General features: G+C 41.9%; 3 protein-coding genes across 3 annotated transcripts; 1 reads left to right on the top strand and 2 right to left on the bottom strand.

Moving 5' to 3' along the window:
• Positions 1–1,847: 1,847 nt before the first annotated feature.
• On the bottom strand, positions 1,848–4,368 carry pigh (phosphatidylinositol glycan anchor biosynthesis, class H). Its single transcript, XM_018696125.2, has 4 exons — positions 3,696–4,368; positions 2,993–3,202; positions 2,793–2,876; positions 1,848–2,631 (listed from the first exon to the last, which is right to left on the bottom strand). Exons 1-4 carry the CDS (start codon positions 3,870–3,872, stop codon positions 2,560–2,562), a joined length of 543 nt encoding a protein of 180 aa, XP_018551641.1. The 5' UTR covers positions 3,873–4,368; the 3' UTR covers positions 1,848–2,559.
• Positions 4,369–4,492: 124 nt separating this feature from the next.
• On the top strand, positions 4,493–11,894 carry zfyve1 (zinc finger, FYVE domain containing 1). Its single transcript, XM_018696123.2, has 12 exons — positions 4,493–5,939; positions 6,025–6,268; positions 6,379–6,639; positions 6,756–6,970; positions 7,152–7,258; positions 7,629–7,737; positions 7,826–7,923; positions 8,211–8,328; positions 8,890–9,060; positions 9,549–9,729; positions 9,841–9,954; positions 10,107–11,894. Exons 1-12 carry the CDS (start codon positions 5,451–5,453, stop codon positions 10,337–10,339), a joined length of 2,340 nt encoding a protein of 779 aa, XP_018551639.1. The 5' UTR covers positions 4,493–5,450; the 3' UTR covers positions 10,340–11,894.
• On the bottom strand, positions 11,852–17,840 carry wdr21 (WD repeat domain 21). The gene is made up of 13 exons (XM_018696124.2): positions 17,375–17,840; positions 17,104–17,249; positions 16,695–16,852; positions 16,091–16,173; positions 15,508–15,610; positions 15,226–15,369; positions 14,941–14,990; positions 14,594–14,673; positions 14,227–14,319; positions 13,692–13,789; positions 13,358–13,534; positions 12,760–12,874; positions 11,852–12,665 (listed from the first exon to the last, which is right to left on the bottom strand). Exons 1-13 carry the CDS (start codon positions 17,488–17,490, stop codon positions 12,400–12,402), a joined length of 1,629 nt encoding a protein of 542 aa, XP_018551640.1. The 5' UTR covers positions 17,491–17,840; the 3' UTR covers positions 11,852–12,399.
• Positions 17,841–17,903: the final 63 nt, after the last annotated feature.

Raw genomic sequence — 17,903 nt, 5'->3', positions numbered from 1 at the left:
GGTGACCAGCCTTTGCACCTTGTTAATTTCTGTAAACTTTATTATTGCATTGACATATTTTCTGTTTTATTCACTGTGTTGGATTTCCTCTATAAAGTAGAGCAAAGGTACAGTACATGTGTGACTCAGAAATACACTCTTTGCTATGAGTTTGATGAGAAGATTGATACCACTCTCATGTCTGTATGGAAAATATGTAGCACTGAGTTACCTTAGCATAGCATAAAGACTTGAATCAGGAGCAAACAGCTAGTCCAGCTTTGTAGGAAGGTAACAAACCTGCCTATCAGCACCTCTGAATCTCTCACTAATTAACATGTTATACCTCATTTGTTTAATAAATACATGTTAAAACTACAGTTTGCAATTTTAAGGAGATTTACGTGCCATATGATTTCTTGGCTGGGGGCAGTTTCCAGGTAACCAGCAAATACTTTTGAGAGTTACTGATACTGGACAATTGTCCTGCTGTGAAGCAGTAAATTCTATTTCTATGCTTACATTTATGTGTGGATTAAGAAAACAAAACATATCACGTTAATTAGTGAAAGGTGCTTGTGTGTGGATTTTATTATCTCTAGACAGAACCAGGTAAGCTGTTTCTCCTGTTTCGGGCCTTTATGCTAAACTAAGCTAACAGTCTGCTGGCTGTAGCTTTAACAGACAAATATAAGCGTCTCTTAGCAAGAAAGTGACTTAGTGCAATTTCTGAAATGAACGTGTGCGTGTGTATGTATGTGTGTGTGTGTGTGTGTGTGTGTGTGTGTGTGTGCACTACAGGTGGTAAAGGGGGCAACTCCCCATCTCAGTGGGACACCAATCCCTCCTGTCCCTCTAAACCACGAGATTCTCACACCCTAAACACCATAAGCTGATTTTACACTGTTACCATTAAGATAATGGAGACCCACGTGAATTACATAGAAAACACCAATTTAATGAAAACCAGCAGTAACAAGAAGGACAACAGGAGTTCAGTGTGTATCGATGAGTATTTTAAAGTCGAAAGCATCCACAGAAATACAACCAAAAAAGTTAATGTGCAATTACAAGCCTATAATAAACAAGGGTAATTAACAGTCCACACCTCTGGCTGAAGAAAGCCTCACTGTTTTTGCCCTGCCAAACCTTCACCCTACCTATGATTTACACTCAGTGGGGGTTGCTGCTGGTTTATGAGGCCTATTCAGAAGCCCTGAGGTGTCACCCCTGGTCACCCCCACAATTTCTCCTCTGCCCGGTTCCTGGCTGTTTCACACCTCCAGGAGGGACTATTATCCCGTCAGAGGACCACTCTTCACAGGAGCGTAACGCTGCGCCCCATGAAAATCACACCCTTCTGCTTGTTTTGTTGGGCCATGGAGCACAGAGTTCACACACAGGTCTGACTGGGAGCTGCAGATGGTCATCGAGAATTAGAATGGATGGAAAAAACAAGGCCTGGTGGGAAACGCAGGCCGAGTGCTGGTGAAAACAGGGTTTCTGAACTTAAAACTATGGGCAGTGGATACTCATGACTCAGTCATTCATACTGTTAAAGATTAGTTACAACCACAAGTGGAACAGTGTGGGAACAGCTTTCCCATCCTGGTGGAATAGCACTCATTCTGAAACTGATCCTACACACACTGCCATTATTATTTGGTCTGTGAGTAAACCTAGAGAAACATTTCTGAAAACAGGTCTGGTAATGTCAACAGTCACAAGTGAGTTGACAGGTGACTGAAGAAAACGTGCCCAACTGTCTCTACCAGATGAAGGTATAGTTATGAGGAAGTGAAAACATATTTCAGGAAGAGGGTGTGGATGTTATTTATAAAAATATACTGTACACACAGCACATCTGACACATTTACATCTCATTTAATAACTCCTCTTTAAAGCTTCCTGTGTACATTCAAACAAAAACAAAAACCAGGACAAAGTGACTGTACATCTGAGGTGCTTTCATCAGAACTGGTACATGTATTTAATTTGGATAATAAATATGATTCAGTGTTCTTCAGTCTGATTATTCAAGTATATGAGCATGAGTAAGTGTGGTACTGCCCCCTTCTGGGGAATGAAAGTAAGGCTCCTCAAAAACTGAGACCAAAAGCACTCACTATCTAGCGCTGATCACAAATTGTCCTGTCAATCAAATTTATTTTGATCATAAAAATACAGTATGAGAATGTTTATAAAGTCTAGAAAATGTCACAATTACTACATTTATTATTACATTCAAATATTAAATGTATAAATAAGTAAAAAAGCAAAATTGTTAAATATATTTTCTTTTAATACTGTATCAGTTAAAAAGTTTGGCTCCTTAGTTTCAAACAAGTAGTCGAAGACCAGTGCTATCTTTCATAGGTTTTTCAAGTAACTACACAACAGAAATATAGCATGAGGTAATTATGACACAGGAGGGAAATAATTCATCAAATTACACATGTACATCAAATCAAATTAAGGTGTGCCAAAATGAATTTTTAAAAAACAAAATGACTTAAACAAAGAAATATTAAAAGCTTGCTGCATGACCACAGACATTGCTAATGTATGACTCATGTTTCATCAGCACTTTGAAAGAATCTCCTGACAGCTTCTGTAAACTTTCACCAAGCAGTTCAGCCTCGGCTTTGAACTCTGAAAGACAAAGAAACAATGTTCATTAGAAACAGAATACTGTGATTGACAATGTGTTTATTAGAAGCCTTTCCAGGGAAATAAAGCCTTTCCAGATGGAGACTTGCTTTCCAGAAGCAAGTCTCCATCTGAGATATGAGCACATTGTGCATCATCCTCACCTGAAACAACGGCACAACGCTTGACACTGCATTTGGTTCTGAGGGGTCCTTCAACAGTACGCAAAGGTAGTAGATAATCTGATGCTGAAATAAAACATTGGACATCAATCCACTCATTTTAGGGTGTACTGTATGATAATAGCATACAATAATGATATGCTTGATATCATATTGCATACAACAGAAATGTATTTATTCACCATGTAGATTGCTTCATTGATGACAATATCCTTGATCTTGCTCATCTCGATGAAAGTGGTGGTCTCGCGGCCTGAGGCATAGCTGGAGGACACTTGAATCCCTAAGGAGCCAATGACGAGCAGGGACTCGTGGTCCACCTTCACAAAGTGGATGTGAAGCATCATGCCGACCAGGGTGATGAGGATAGCACTGGATAGAACTGCAGTGTTCTGCAAGAGAGGGAAAGACATTCACATAAAGATCTTGTTCAGTGTGACACGTCTATATGAATCCCACTACCCCACTTAAAAACAAAAGAGGACATTAGGACTTATTACTACAGATCACAAAGAGTAGCTTGTTTACCAGAAGCATGTTGATCTGATTTAACACAGTCAATCAACACTAACAGTAAACAAATAATAAATAACATGATAATTTGAACTACCTTACAATAAATGATCTAGGGTATACAGCATGGTCAAGTATAGATAATATAACATAAAATCAGTTTTAACAGTCATGAAGTTAAACTTGGAAGACTCAAAACGGTATAATTTACTTTACGAATACTTCCTTTAAAGGAAATAAAAACTACCATAAAAGATTTGACACTACACTGTCGTGATTTTTGTCTGTTCATTATTTAGTAACATGGTTACGGTGATTCATTAAGGAAGGAGTGTGTTGTAATGTCAGGCAGTAGCAAGTTATTCATCTTACCTGTGTGAAGAAGAACACGGCGTATGCTAACAGCCAAACAGAGCAGGTGTACACCATCACCTTGCCGATGGACACTTTGGGGGAGCTGACAGTGAACTCCCTGCAAAAACTGGAGTGACTCTGGCAGTCCAGAAATATAGCTTTGCCATTAATGTCAGTAAACGCTTCGTCTTCCATTACGAACGCAACAAATACAAGGAAAATAAGAAGAAACACAAGAACTGAGTGACGTTATAGAGACTTTGGTAAAGTGTGAGAGGCACAGTTAGCTTAGCGCTGAGCTAACGTTAGCTACCTGCTATAATAGGCAAGGTCAGCGGCATATGAAGACAGACAGCGGTGCTTTCTTAGCTACAATGAAAGGGAACAAATGCGTGTATTCTTAAAGTGCTAGCTTGCTCCTGTTAAATATAAAATTAGAAGAAAAAAACAAAACGGCAAAGATAGTTCCCAGTGCAAGTTTAAGTGCATTGGTGCACGTAAAAACAAATCAATCCTCACATTGGCCGCGCTCGTTATTTAACACCTGGGTAGACGGGTTATTACAGTTGAAGTTTCTAAAATAAAGGGCAAGTGGTAACTGATAGTGGCGACCCGCGTGCTCCACGGCAAACAGGGGTATTCAAATAATTAGTCAACCTAACAATAAACTATAAATGATAGCGTGCTTAATATTGGTTCACTGTGTTAATATTACGTGTTGCCTCCGTCCACCCCAGGAAGATTCGGTATACTCCGTCAACAATTAAAAGCGAACCCTACAGCAGCTGTAAGGTGCAAAGCATTATGGGCAGCGGTTAGTATCGTCTCCTGTAAGTTATTCAAATAGTTTTTATAAAAGTACTTTAAGAAACCACGTGAAGAGTATAAGTCAGTATATGTACCATAACACAGAGGACAGTTTATAAATAGAGTGGAAACACTTGGTTTTCTATGAAACTCATAACTCCTTCATTACCCAACATGCATTGTGTTTTGTGACTCTTGACCTCTGGATAAAAACAAGCCGATCAGCTGATGTAAAAGCAACAACATCTACAAGGTCTGAGACAAAACAACCCAGCCAGCTAACCTTCTCTATATGTGGCAGTCGGCGCTATGGTGTTAGACAGTGTACGTGTCCGGTTTTAGACTGTGCTGAGGCAGCGGCTGAGTTAACAAGACAGTCGTCGTCCGTCGGACTAGTAGCCGCTGCTAGGTCAGTCGGTTGAAATGAAGGTTGTTTGTTTCTTCAGAAGTGTATCTCTTTGTGTACCTAAGGGCAGCTAGTGGCTGTTTTATTTCTGAGTTTCACAGCGTGTTTCTAGGGCATTATGGCGAGCATACAGAGCTACTTTTAAATAGCAACTTGGCACCGTTAGCCGAGCTGCAACATTACTGAAACCAACAGAAGAGATGCAGCTAATGTTAGCTAGCAACTGTTGTGCCATAAATACATGAAGTAATTACTAGTCTGGACAAGTGCATTTGAAATTTACCTGGGCTTGCTTTATTACAGACTGAATATCCTCTTTGACAGTAAGCAGTAACTTTCTCCGAACATTTCAGAGCACTTTTTAACAGTATTAAATACAGGTGAATTGGCTTTTAGGACCGTCACATCTGGTCATAGAGATTTGCTTAGACGTGCCATAACCTTGTGTCTTCCACCTGCACTGCTTTTGCAGTCCTCGCCAGTCTTAATAATACTTTTAAAATCATAGTTCCCGCTTCTTATCAACACCAAAGGTTGTGTCCTGAGCTGTCAGGTCTGAGATGAGTGGTCAAAGTCCAGCTGTAGATAAAGGAATGAACACAATCCTAGTCTGTCAGGAGAGCTACGCCTGTGGGGGCTCAGACGAGGCTGCGTTTGAGTGTGATGAATGCGGCAGCCTGCAGTGTGCCCGCTGTGAACTGGAGCTCCATCGCCAGGAGCGGATGCGGAATCACGACCGGGTTCGGATTGCACCGGGACACGTTCCTTTTTGTGACTCCTGTAAAGGTGACAGCAGCTGCTCTGCGAACGGCGGACGGCTCAGAGCTGTGGTGCGCTGCCAGGGTTGTAAGATCAACCTGTGTTTGGATTGCCAGAAACGTACCCACGGGGGGGTCAACAAGAGGAAGCACCCTCTGACCCCTTACCCTCCAGCCAAAGCTCCCCAGGACAACAGCGTTTCTGCTGGGGAGTCAGAGCTGGAGATCTTGAAGGCCAAGCTGGAGAAGGTGTCCAGCTTCCTTTTGGTGGACGAGAAGGAGGAGATGCAGGTAAGAGTGTGAGAAGAAGTTACAGTTCTTTTGTTCTTCCTGTGATGTTATGATAATGTGGCTGATCTTGTGTGTGGATTCTCAGGTGAAGGATGAGGAGGATTTTGTCAGACGACTGGGCTGCAGACCAGATGAGCTCCTCAAGGTGGTCTCCATCTTTGGGAACACTGGGGAGGGCAAGTCCCACACCCTGAACCATACATTTTTCCTCGGGAGAGAAGTGTTCAAGACCTCACCCACCCAGGAGTCCTGCACTGTGGGTGTTTGGGCAGCTATGGACCCTGTGCACTGGGTTGTAGTAATTGACACAGAGGGACTACTCGGGGCTGGTATGGTGCAAACAATTGATTTGCATAATATAATGAGATAAACAGAGGTAGCGGGAGGCTGTTTTCCACAATAAATAGGCTTTCATTACTCTCTTTTTACCGGTCACCAGGAGCCAATCAAGGTCAGCGAACCCGGCTGCTTCTCAAGGTCCTGGCTATTTCTGATGTAGTCATCTACAGAACCCATGCTGACCGTCTCCATGACGATCTCTTCAAGTTCCTCGGCGACGCATCAGATGCCTACTTGAAACACTTCACCAGGGAGTTGAAGGCGACGACCAGCCGCTGTGGTTTGGACGTCCCGTTGTCCACTCTGGGTCCTGCGGTGATCATCTTCCATGAGACCGTCCACACCAAGCTACTAGGATCAGGTACATCAGATAACCACAGTTTTTGATTTGGACTGTACTTTGTAGTGTAAGCTCTGGCATAAGATTGTTCAAAGATGCTCAAGTTATTCTTTCCTTCACTGTCTCTCCATCTCCAGACAAGCCATCTGAGTCAGCTGAGCGTCTGCTGCAGGATCGTTTCAGGAAGCTGGGTTTGTTCCCAGAAGCGTTCAGCTCCATCCAGTACCGTGGAACACGGACCTACAACCCTCCCACAGACTTCAGCGGCCTACTGCGCAACCTGGAGCAACAGCTGGATAACAACACCACCCGCTCGCCACGTTCTGCCAGTGTCATCTACAAGGCTCTGCAGGTAGTGATGCATGCTTGTATGAAGAAATGTGTATTGTATAGCCATGTATCAGGACATTTGGAAGTGCGAAGTGAAGAAACACTTTTGTGTGAATACAGTATAGATGTGTTAATGCATTCAGTTCAGAATATAGAGACAGAATCTTCCTGTCCCTCCATCTCCTCATTGCTTCTCTCCTCAGGCCTTGAGTGAGCGATTCAGTGGGGAGATTCCAGATGAGTACATGACCAGTAACTCCTTCTTTCCCGATGAGTACTTTACCTGCTCGAGCATCTGCCTCAGCTGTGGGTACGTGTCTCTCACTTATTTTACAGCACCTGTAGTTCAATCACAGGAAGACAGAAATGAGACAGAAAAACTAACATGACAGAAAAGGATTATATTTGTTTACATTCTCAGATGTTACAACTGCCCTCTGAGATACAATAAAGGAGCATGTCACAATATACTGTTATTCCTCTGTGGTCTGCACACTGGTTCTCTTAGATTTAACTATACTAATTACAACTGTCTAAATAATAATGTTATTTTATGATTAAGTATCACAGCTACATTTCATTTTGAATTATAGATAGTAATAGGAGTTCAAGTTCAGTTATTATTAAAGGTGAAAACAAGCAAATTCTTTGTCTTTGACTCGGTGTGCTCCTGCTTTCAGTTCAGGCTGTAAGAGAAGCATGAATCACCTTAAGGAGGGACTCGACCACGAAGCCAAACATCGCTGCCGCTACTCTGCCCAGTATGACAACCGCATCTATACCTGCAAGGCAAGTACAAAATCCACAGTGACACGCAGGCATGCATTGAAGGAAGGCTGTGTGACAAGGTTCTGATTGTCTGTGCTGAACTTCTCAGGCCTGCTATGAGGGAGGGAAGGAGGTAATAGTGGTTCCCAAAACGACGGCCTCATCTGACTCACCATGGTTTGGCTTGGCCATCTACGCGTGGTCTGGGTGAGTCCATCTGCCACAGAGCCATGTGGAAAATGATTGGAAATGGCTTCTTCACAAACACAAATAATTTAATACATCCCCAGTTGTTCTGGTACAAAATGAGGAAACATTAACATTAAAACATTACATTATTGTGTAATTATGTCAAGTATGGTCCACCTACTTGTTACACTGGAACAGAAAGTATTCTAGCAAATGTACTGCAGCTCTGTGATACAGACTGCGATCAGGAGATAACATAATCTGTCTCTATGATACTGCACCTGAGATCTTTTTTTTTTGTCTAGGTATGTAATTGAGTGCCCCAACTGTGCAGTGATCTACAGAAGCAGGCAGTACTGGTATGGAAACCAGGACCCGGTGGAAACAGTGGTCAGAACAGAAATCCAGCACATCTGGCCTGGGGTAAGGCCACAGTGGAACAGCCTAAATGAGATTCTGCTTAAACCAATTAAACAAACTTGCAAGCCAAGAACTTAAAGGTTTTAAGTTGAATGATTGTTGTCACATCCATGCTGAGCTGCATTTGCTGTTAATGTTTGCCAGGTGGTTGTGTGCAGATGCCCAGGAAAGTAATGCAAAATTTTTGTTTGTGGCATTTTTCATGGTCACATGTTCATCTGAGCATACTTCGTCAAAAGTGCTGAGTAGAGAAGCGTACATGCAAAGCATAGTCATACTGATGTCAGCCATTAAGGCTATGATACTGCTTATTAGCAATTCAGAGTGACAAATTATTGTGTTTCTGACAGCATGGTGGGCAGTATTCAGTAATGACAATGAATGTACAAACATGTTTAAAATACTGTAATATTACTGCGCAGTATACACAACTAATGTTAAATCAAGATTCTCTTCTTAATAATTTATAGATACAGTAAGATATGTATGTAAAACAGAAAGTCTGTCAGCTGGTATATTCATTTGTATCTGCACTCTGTTGCTCTGTTCTTGCCTTCTTTTCAGTCTGATGGTTTTCTGAAAGACAACAACAACGCTGCTCAGAGGCTGCTGGATGGAGTGAAATACATTTCTCAGTCAGTGTCTGAACTCAGCGTTAAGCCTGCCAAAGCAGTCACCTCCTGGCTTACTGACCAGATTGCTCCCGCCTACTGGAAACCCAACTCCCTTATTCTGGTACATTTGACTAAAACTAGACAAAATACAAACTCAGAGAGTGTGCTTTGCGAAGCACTGATTTAGAGCAATTATGGTGCTGTAAGGTCCTTATGTTGTCATTAATTTTTAGAAACCTCAACATGTTGACCATGGTTTAGCATTTTTATTTGAGTTATTTGGCATTTGTAACAGCGAAATGGCAGTCTGTAGTGGCGGCTTCACAACTGATAGCAGTGATACAACATGTAAAACAAAGGTGTGATTTTCATGAGGAACATTTGTTGCTCAGATGCAGCAGTGGCTTGGGGGGGAAATGAAGACAGATGGTTGAGATTTAGATCACAGAGGCCTTACCCACATACAGATATTTGGACTGTTTGTTACATAATAGTTACATCCTGTGGTTCCTGTGCAAACAGGATTTGATGAAAGTATCCGTATTTTGAAGTGGAAACTTATCTTCTAAATGTTCTACTCACATCTTTTCCTTTTTGTGTGTGATCTAGAAATGCCATAAATGTGCAGAAGCGTTCCAGCCCAACGACACCAAGCACCACTGCCGTGCCTGTGGAGAGGGTTTCTGTGACGCCTGCTCCTCCAAAACCCGACCGGTCCCAGAGAGGGGCTGGGGCCTCGCACCCGTGCGAGTCTGCGATGCATGTTTCCACAATAGAGGAATACCAACTGGTATACAAATTAGTCCCACCTTTCAACCGATGTGCCCTTCAGTTTTCTATATGTGACTCTTAACAGTGTGAGGATGTGTGACCTGATAAGTGGCGTGTTTTTCTGTTTTAGAGTTGCTGGATGCTGCTTTGGAGGAGGAAGGAGGCACCCTGATAGCCAGGAAGGTTGGGGAGGCTGTTCAGAACACTTTAGGAGCTGTAGTTGGTGCTATTGACATACCTCTTGGTAAGCATTTGATCTGAAATGATGTCTTTTTGAGATATCAGGTTGAGATGGTTGAAATTTCCCAATGAAATACGTCACAGATTGCTCTATTGGTAGACACCCTGTCTTCTCAGTTATATTCACAACCACATTCTTTTTTCTCACGTGTCCAGGCCTGGTGAAGGATGCTGCTCGTCCAGCTTACTGGGTCCCAGATCAGGATATCCACTCCTGCTGCGAGTGCCAGAGAGAGTTCTCCCCCCGTCTCTCCATCCACCACTGTCGCGCCTGCGGCCAAGGCGTGTGCGACGACTGCTCCCAGGAGCGACGCCCCGTGCCCTCCCGTGGCTGGGATCACCCCGTGAGGGTCTGTAACGGCTGCAACCAGAAACCCGGGGATCTCTAGCAGGACCAGGACAGGGGGGTCAGGAGGGGGAACAGTTAAGAAACAGTTAAAGACAGCTAAGGACAGCGACTTCTATGAAAACTGGAACTGACACCATTTTGACTCTTGTCAACCCTAGTCATTTTTAGTGGCTTTTCTCAGCTGCCACCTGTCTGTGGCAGGTTGGACTTTGTTTATTGTTTTATAACGCTGTCCTCATTTCATGTCAGCCCCTCAATGCTATTTCACTTTAATATGCCTATATTTTACACTGTGAGGAATACCAGTCAGAGCAAGACTTGAATATCAAGAAGACAGGAGAGGTAAAGCAACTCAGAGATGATGATGAAAGTGAGTATTGTACAGTATATGCTTGCTTACAGTTCAGGTAAATTTCCATTTGCCCCTTCAGACCCTTTTCAAATTTTTATCAATGCACATGAAGCCCTTACCCCCTTGACAATCCCTTCCCAGTTTGTCACACTAGTACTATTAGCACCTTTTGTAGTCTGGGGCTACTTGTCTAAACCATGTAATCATAGAAGTACTAACTGATTCCAGGTAAGCACTTTTAGTCTAAGATTGTTTCTGCAGGAGCCCTGGATATTACATTCAGGACTGGCTTCAGAGGAAATGCTGGGAAACCTGGAAAATGATCCACCACAATAAATTCTGATCCGTGTTTGACTGGATCCACTGTAATTTTCCTCTACTCCAGCCCTGCTAGCTTTAGCTCTCTTGCCACGCTTTGGCTTCAGGAGGATTACAACAATCAGAAGCCACTGATGTGCTGTAGCACCGAGATGCATTCCAACTTATATAATTACTCAGTAATAGCTACTTACATAATCCCTTGATCCTTTGTGGTTGTTTGTGCTTTTGAATGGGCAAATGATAATAGAACAGCCTTAATAATGCTGTCCACATTGACTGTTTAAAATTTTACACAGGATATACATATATGAGGGGAAAAAGAAAAGTTTACTTTAACAGGGAGATTTTTAAATGGCCTCGTTTTGTTTTTAAAAATGTCAAAACTACTATCCGTTAACAAGACAAATCTGACTGCAGTGGGATAAAAATGCAACAGAAACTGCTTTTATAGAGTGGCTGGCTCACAGTAGCAATATGGTACAGAGAGGACTTCAAACCATCTTTTTGAGGCTGGCCCCTCAAAACAGGAGATAATTAGACGAGTAATAATCCTTTACTCTGTCGACTCAGGCTGTGTAGCCAGTTAGAGAGGAGCTTTTACTGAGCTGCAACACCAAGTGGGCGATGTTTGAGATCATGACAATAATATAAATCCAACATTTGATGCAGTCAGGCTTTCTATGGGACACCTAGGCATTGTGAGGTCTGACTGTATTGACAGTTGGATTTTCAGTAACTGACAGGGAAAGCTGCTTTGATCATGATGTCAACAAATAAGCTGAAATAACAGACTTTGACCTGAGCGAGTGAAACTATCTCATCATCTCAGAGACGTTCAATGAACACAGATATCACATCGGAACAAATCAATACTTCATGTTCATGTATACTCATACAGTATGTATTAAACTGCAGAGACTCATTGTGTGAGTTTGTGTGTCTCATTTAAGGAAAAAATGTAAATATATCACTGTGTTCAATGATTTTTTTTTACAGCAACTGGAAAAAAACTGTGTCAATCTACAGAGTAAACACAGTATCATTCTTTTCAAATTCAGATCAGAAACACCCTAAATCACATTAAAAATCAAAGTTAATCATGTCTTACATAAGTACACTTCCTTTGAAAAAGGTTACAGTACACAATGTCTCATGGTAGTAACTGTGTGCACTCATGTATGAAGCACTGCTATTTTTTTTTGGCACAAACAAGTCAAAAATAACATTCCCCTGAGACATTGATGTTTTCTGAGGTCAGCTCCCAAAACAAAAGTTCGGTACAACCTTGTGGAAATGCACCGCATACTGGCTTTAAAATTATACAATACCTATAGATTTTGTATATGAATAGAACATAATTTGTGCATTTGGTTAAAAAGAATTACCGTGTACTTGTTTTTGTTTAGTTTTTTTTTTTTTTTTAGAAATCATCTGTTAAAGGAAGCATTTTCAGTGTTTTCATAAAATCCAGCCTGCTGCTCTCCTCCCTCCTGGTAGTCTGTGTTGTATGGGAAGTAGTACAGGTCGTGTTTGACAGCCATGAGCAGGCCGGGGAGCCCCTTGCAGCCGCCCAACTTGGAGGAGAAGACGACGCTCGGGATGAGGTCGTTTGCGGCCGGGTGGGGCGACGGGATGGTCCGTAGCAGGTGGCCGTCCTTTAGGCTCCATAGCCTTGTGTAGCAATCCTGACCCACTGTGGAAGAGAACACAAGTCAAGTCAAACAGTGAAAGCAAACTCAAGTCTCAATAGTAAATACACCGATAGAGCATGTTTTGTTCTCTTTCACCTGCCAACAAAAGCCCCTCAGGTTCATTGACGTGAATAGGAAGGTAGGCGTGCTCATTATAGTGCCCTTTGTATTCCTGCACAGGCTTTGTCACTCGCACATCCCACAGCTTGATCTGCACATAAATGAAGAAAACACACAAAGCTAAAGCAGTGATAATATTCATGTGAGTTTTAATGTTTATATTTTATTCTGAAGGGTCCCAGGATTTTACTTGGAGCCTGTGCTGATGTTTGGAATTTCTCATACGGACTTGTTTTGGGTAACAGGCTATTAAGTACAGCTTTAGCTTAAATGTAAGGAGCTCATTTACAGTCTCTCTTAATTTTCCCTAATGATAGCTTTCTACCATTCTTATAGTTTTAAATACACAATAAACAATGCTGTGAGTTATTATAGCCACTAAGTTCTTAAAGGTTGTCAACTCCCTTCTTGGCCCTGTGGCTTGTGAGGCAGAGGCCAAATCTTTCTATTTAAGACCATAAACTCATCTCAGAACTCAAACATAAGTAACATACTACCAATTAAGAACCAAATGTTTGTTGCAGGCCTCAAAGTGTGACGCAATATTTAAAAAAAATACTGTTTTTAAACAGACCTGGCCCAGCATGTCAGCAGCCAGCAGGTAGTTCTCGTCCTGTAGGACACGGACGGAGGTGATGGCTGACTCTTGATGGAAGCGGCTTGCCTTCCAGCTTTGATCCCTGCGGCCTCGTTGCCGCAGGTCGATGCTGAAGATCTCCCCTGATCTGCAACCGTTAAACAGCACAGGGACCTGAAGGGAAAAGGGAGAGGTTTCTTGTATTTCCATGGTATTCTCCTTCTGCCTGGTGTTATTGTTCTTTAATCATATCAAAGAGAAATCTACACTAAAACATATTTCCAGTCAACTCAGATGTGCTTTAATCACTTTGATGTAACAAATGACTCACCCTGAGGGCAAATTGCTGAGCCAAGACATCGCTGCCTACGCTGAACGTCTGTGTTCGGCCCGTCTCTGCATCTTTCACAATTACCCTACGAGACAGGCCTGCCAACACATGCAAGAACACATAATTATTTTTGATTCATAACTTTGTGGAAAGGAAATTTATGTAGCGGTTTTATTTTAATAATCTACAACAATGTTCAGTGATTAGGTTACTCTGTCCTCTGCATGAAAACTGCTATCAAGACAGTCTGTCAAATACATTAGAGGCATTTGTGACTAAGCAAATTTGAACCCCAGGACTGCTCTAAAAATGTTTGTTTTTCTGTGTTTGTAGCCTTTGAGGAACTACTGATACATTCAATGATTCGTTTCCAACATGTGTTGCTGCAATTTTTGTTTCTTTCCAAACAAAGTGAGTGTGATTTAAGAGATTGGCCACAGCCAAACCAACCAACGTCACCCACAGATGCCAGTGATTGTGACTGATTGTAATTATTTTATTTGATTATGAGCAGAAAGAACATTATGGAACCGACCAGTGCTGAAGGTCTTGTCAAACTGTGGGTTGAGACACCAAGCACAAGACCAGGCTGAGGATATCTTAAAGCTACACAGCATCCCTGGTTGGTCTGAGGAGGGAGGAGGGAAGAAATAAAGAGGAGAGAGTGTTAATATGGGGTACACCAAACATACTAACATGAAATATGCCCTGTCTGCAGACATATGAGAACATTACTAATGCAGTTGATTGGGAACCCAGTTATGAACTAAAATGGACCAGCATTATCCTGGTAAGACAGCAAATATGACAAAACTAAGTACCTACAATCTGCCTTAAGAATAATAACGTTTAGTAGGCTGATATGAAAGTGGTGCAAGTGAGAAAATTCTATTTAATCTAACCTGGATTGGAGTTACTGAAGAGGGAAGCAGGAAGTAAACTGACACAGCCAGGGGTGTCTGCCACTCCAACCAGACACAGCCTGATAGTCAGTTCAGTCAAGGAAAACAGAGTCAGTGTCCACCAAACACTGAGAAGATACTTGTAGAAATTAAAAATAAAGGGTACTGCAATGTGAAGAATTACTGTGCAACAATATGGAATCTATTTCAGGAAAGGTGCTTGACGGAGACGAGACATTAGATTTACAATCTGATGAAAGCATGTTAAATATAGGTCCTCTTCTTTTAAGACATATGGAATGACTAAGAGCTCTACTGCAAGCTCTAGTGCAGCTGAGGAAGGATACAACACATGGGAGTCTGGGTAGTTGACTGAGGCCCAGCAGATGGAATTCACCTGAAACACATTTAGCCAAAGCAGAAGTGTCAAAATTCACTGCTGTTGGATTAAAAACACACGTTTACAACATTTTTTAGGAACTGACAATACTTTTTTAAAGCCATTTAAAGGGTCTGAGGTTTATCTATATATTTCTAATCTTTAGAACAAGTAAAAACATGGGTACAGTTGTAGTACAGGAGGTGCCTACATATTCAGGGACACAGCTTCAGCTCTAGTGAAATACTCCCACCTTGCGGTTGGTGAAGTAGAGGTTATCGCACATCTCCACAGACAGAGAGCCCCGGCTGCTGCTGCTGAAATTCATGATTCCATATTTGCAGCCTCCGTGAGAGACATCGTTGACTGTAAACACTCGCTCACATGCCGAGTCTCCCTGGAAAAAAAAGGAAGACGAGGAATGGATTAAACAAAAGCAAGTTATGGACACTAGCAAGTACACTGGGAAAACTATAAATTATGTCATATGTATGTATACATATGACATTATGTATTAGTCTGTGTGTGTTCTCACCACTATAAGCCTGAAGTTGTCAGTGTTGGGGTTGCTGTTGTCCGTGCTCTGGATCTCGAGTTTGTGGCGTCTCATTCCACTGACCTTCACCTCATGGACCAACCTGGAGACACACAGTAACCATGGTAACTTTGACTACCACTGGCAGCAGACAATCCACAGAACAAGAATAATTTATTCACTTCCTTTCAGCTATCTGACAAAGTGAATGTGTCTGTTTATTCAAATGAATGTTTGCCAATAGGCTGAATATAAATAATTTATGCTGCTGTTGCAAACTGTCGTGCAGCACAATATTTTGTTATTTATTCATGTTTTAGGGTGCTTTTGTTTCCTTTTTTTATGACTGTTTTGAAACCCACGTCAAAAATGATTATCGTCATTATTAGTGACCGGCACTGCTCCAAAGAAACCTCACTCTACACATACAGAACTGATTAGCATTAAAGTTAGCCTTTGTTTCAATGGGGTTATTTTCTGTAATATATTACAGCTGCGGGTATTGAAACATGCATGCGATAGAAGGGGAACAGCTCTGTGTCCTTGTATGCATGTGTGCACAGCAGTGTGATACAGTACATACCTACAATAAGAGTTCTCAGGTAACAAGCCAAGGTGTCTTTTCTGCAGCAGCAGTGAAGTGTTCAGTCCTGTTCTTGGTGCTTTCTGCGAAAAAGAAGATATCATTGAACAGGCCCTCAAGTTTTAGAACATGGCTCATTCCCAGTTAATGGTGGAAATGGATTTATCCGTAATCATTTCACAATAGAAAACATTTTTTTTTTCCTCTCTTGACATAAACCAGAAAACAGGACGTCCGCTTGCTTCTACCAAAATGAACACTGAACCCTTCTGTGTTGCTTTGCACAGAATTCTCACACGCTGTACTCTCAGTAAATGAATAACCAAGTCAGTGATCAACCACAATTTGATCGACCACAATTCGCAGTCCAGCAGTTTCTCCTTGTTGTGGCCAGTCTACAAGACTACATATTTTAATTGAACTCATATGATAGGCTTTTACTTTGATGACAATTACAATTCAGGCATTTCAGTTTTTGCAGAAATTGTTCCTCTTGAAGGTTTAAACTCATGGTAAGAAAAAGTATACCAGTATATAAGAGTTTCAAGTTTTAAGAGAAAACATATAGAAAAATGAAGATTATTTCCTAGCACAGCAGACTTACTTTTCTGGGCTTTTCATCCTCTGCGAGCATCTTGTTTCTCTGTTTCTCTCTTTCCTTCTCCCGCAACTGCTCTCTGGTCAGTGGGTTACAGTTGTTATGTCCCGGCAACAGACGAAAGTAACGGTTTTTCTCCGGGTCAAAATAGAAACCAGGCAGCTCTGGAAACAGAACAATTGAGCACATCTTTTCTCCTGGCTGTTTAATTTACATTGATCTAATATCCAGGTTACAGCTGGATTATTGACCATTAATTTCAAGGTTCAAACACAAAGATTAATACTTAACTGTTTATTATAATAGATATTCCCATCAAATTATACTGCACTGTTACAAAATACTCCTTTGACAAAAGTACATGAGATATTCTCCTGTTTATTTGATTGGGGAGAGGGCTGGTGTCTGTACTGACCTGGGGCAGCACTGCTGGCATTGGAGGAAGAAGACGAAGATGAAGATGAGGAAGACGAGGAGGACGAGGATGAAGAAGAAGCAGACTGTTCATCACGCCTCCTCTGAGATGCTCTATAGGATGGTCCTGCATCACTGTGACCATACCTATGAAAAGAAAGGAAGAAGCATTCAAATCAGTCACTGACATTACATACACTGTCAGTGCCGATCAGTGCTATGACAGGTGGCACATTCTTTACCTCAGTACATCAACATTTCATTCAACATACCACTGCTCGTCCTGTGTTGATCTTTGCCTGTTGTCTCTGTGCCAGCCACGGCGGTAACCACCACCCCCTTGTCGCCTGTACGGTCGCTGGCCCTCTCTCCAGGTCCACTTCTTCATCCCTGCTGTTTGAGCCCCGAAGTCAAGGTCCTCAAACCACGGTGTCTTTCATTCACCTCTGTGAGTGAAGCTAGTAAACCCAGCGTGTTTACGTGTTAGCACAAGTTAGCGAGTTCTTCTCATTAGCACTCTGGAGCTAATGTTAGCTACACATCCCTCTCGACACGTTACTGATTAACGCTTAACTTTTAACAAAAGTAAACGTAAACAGAATTTTAATAGGCCAACAACTACGCCTTACGCTGAAGGTAAACCATCTTTATTTTCTAATTAAAGCAATATAACGTTACAGTTTTGGCACCTCATCAGCTAACTACTGTACATTAAATTCCAGCCATGTTGTCCCGCCTTCAAATGCCATTCATTGGCCTATTGCTAACAATAGTGTCTGACGTATAAGGCATTCATTGGTT

Source organism: Lates calcarifer, linkage group LG7_1 (assembly GCF_001640805.2).
Source record: "Lates calcarifer isolate ASB-BC8 linkage group LG7_1, TLL_Latcal_v3, whole genome shotgun sequence".
In the NCBI taxonomy this organism is placed as follows: domain Eukaryota; kingdom Metazoa; phylum Chordata; class Actinopteri; family Centropomidae; genus Lates; species Lates calcarifer.
This window is presented reverse-complemented; position numbering and strand designations above follow the sequence as displayed.

Excerpts from the sequence above, each read along its gene's own strand:
- zfyve1 (XM_018696123.2), top strand. The coding sequence starts at position 5,451 with ATGAGTGGTCAAAGTCCAGCTGTAGATAAAGGAATGAACACAATCCTA. Across the intron at positions 5,940-6,024 it reads ACGAGAAGGAGGAGATGCAG|GTGAAGGATGAGGAGGATTT; the intron begins GTAAGAGTGTGA and ends GTGGATTCTCAG. Across the intron at positions 7,259-7,628 it reads AGCATCTGCCTCAGCTGTGG|TTCAGGCTGTAAGAGAAGCA; the intron begins GTACGTGTCTCT and ends TCCTGCTTTCAG.
- wdr21 (XM_018696124.2), bottom strand. The coding sequence starts at position 17,490 with ATGAAGAAGTGGACCTGGAGAGAGGGCCAGCGACCGTACAGGCGACAA. Across the intron at positions 14,320-14,593 it reads CTTCAGTAACTCCAATCCAG|ACCAACCAGGGATGCTGTGT; the intron begins GTTAGATTAAAT and ends CTCCCTCCTCAG. Across the intron at positions 12,875-13,357 it reads CTGCTGACATGCTGGGCCAG|ATCAAGCTGTGGGATGTGCG; the intron begins GTCTGTTTAAAA and ends ATTTATGTGCAG.
- pigh (XM_018696125.2), bottom strand. The coding sequence starts at position 3,872 with ATGGAAGACGAAGCGTTTACTGACATTAATGGCAAAGCTATATTTCTG. Across the intron at positions 3,203-3,695 it reads CCGTGTTCTTCTTCACACAG|AACACTGCAGTTCTATCCAG; the intron begins GTAAGATGAATA and ends CCTCTCTTGCAG. Across the intron at positions 2,877-2,992 it reads TCAATGAAGCAATCTACATG|CATCAGATTATCTACTACCT; the intron begins GTGAATAAATAC and ends GTTTTATTTCAG.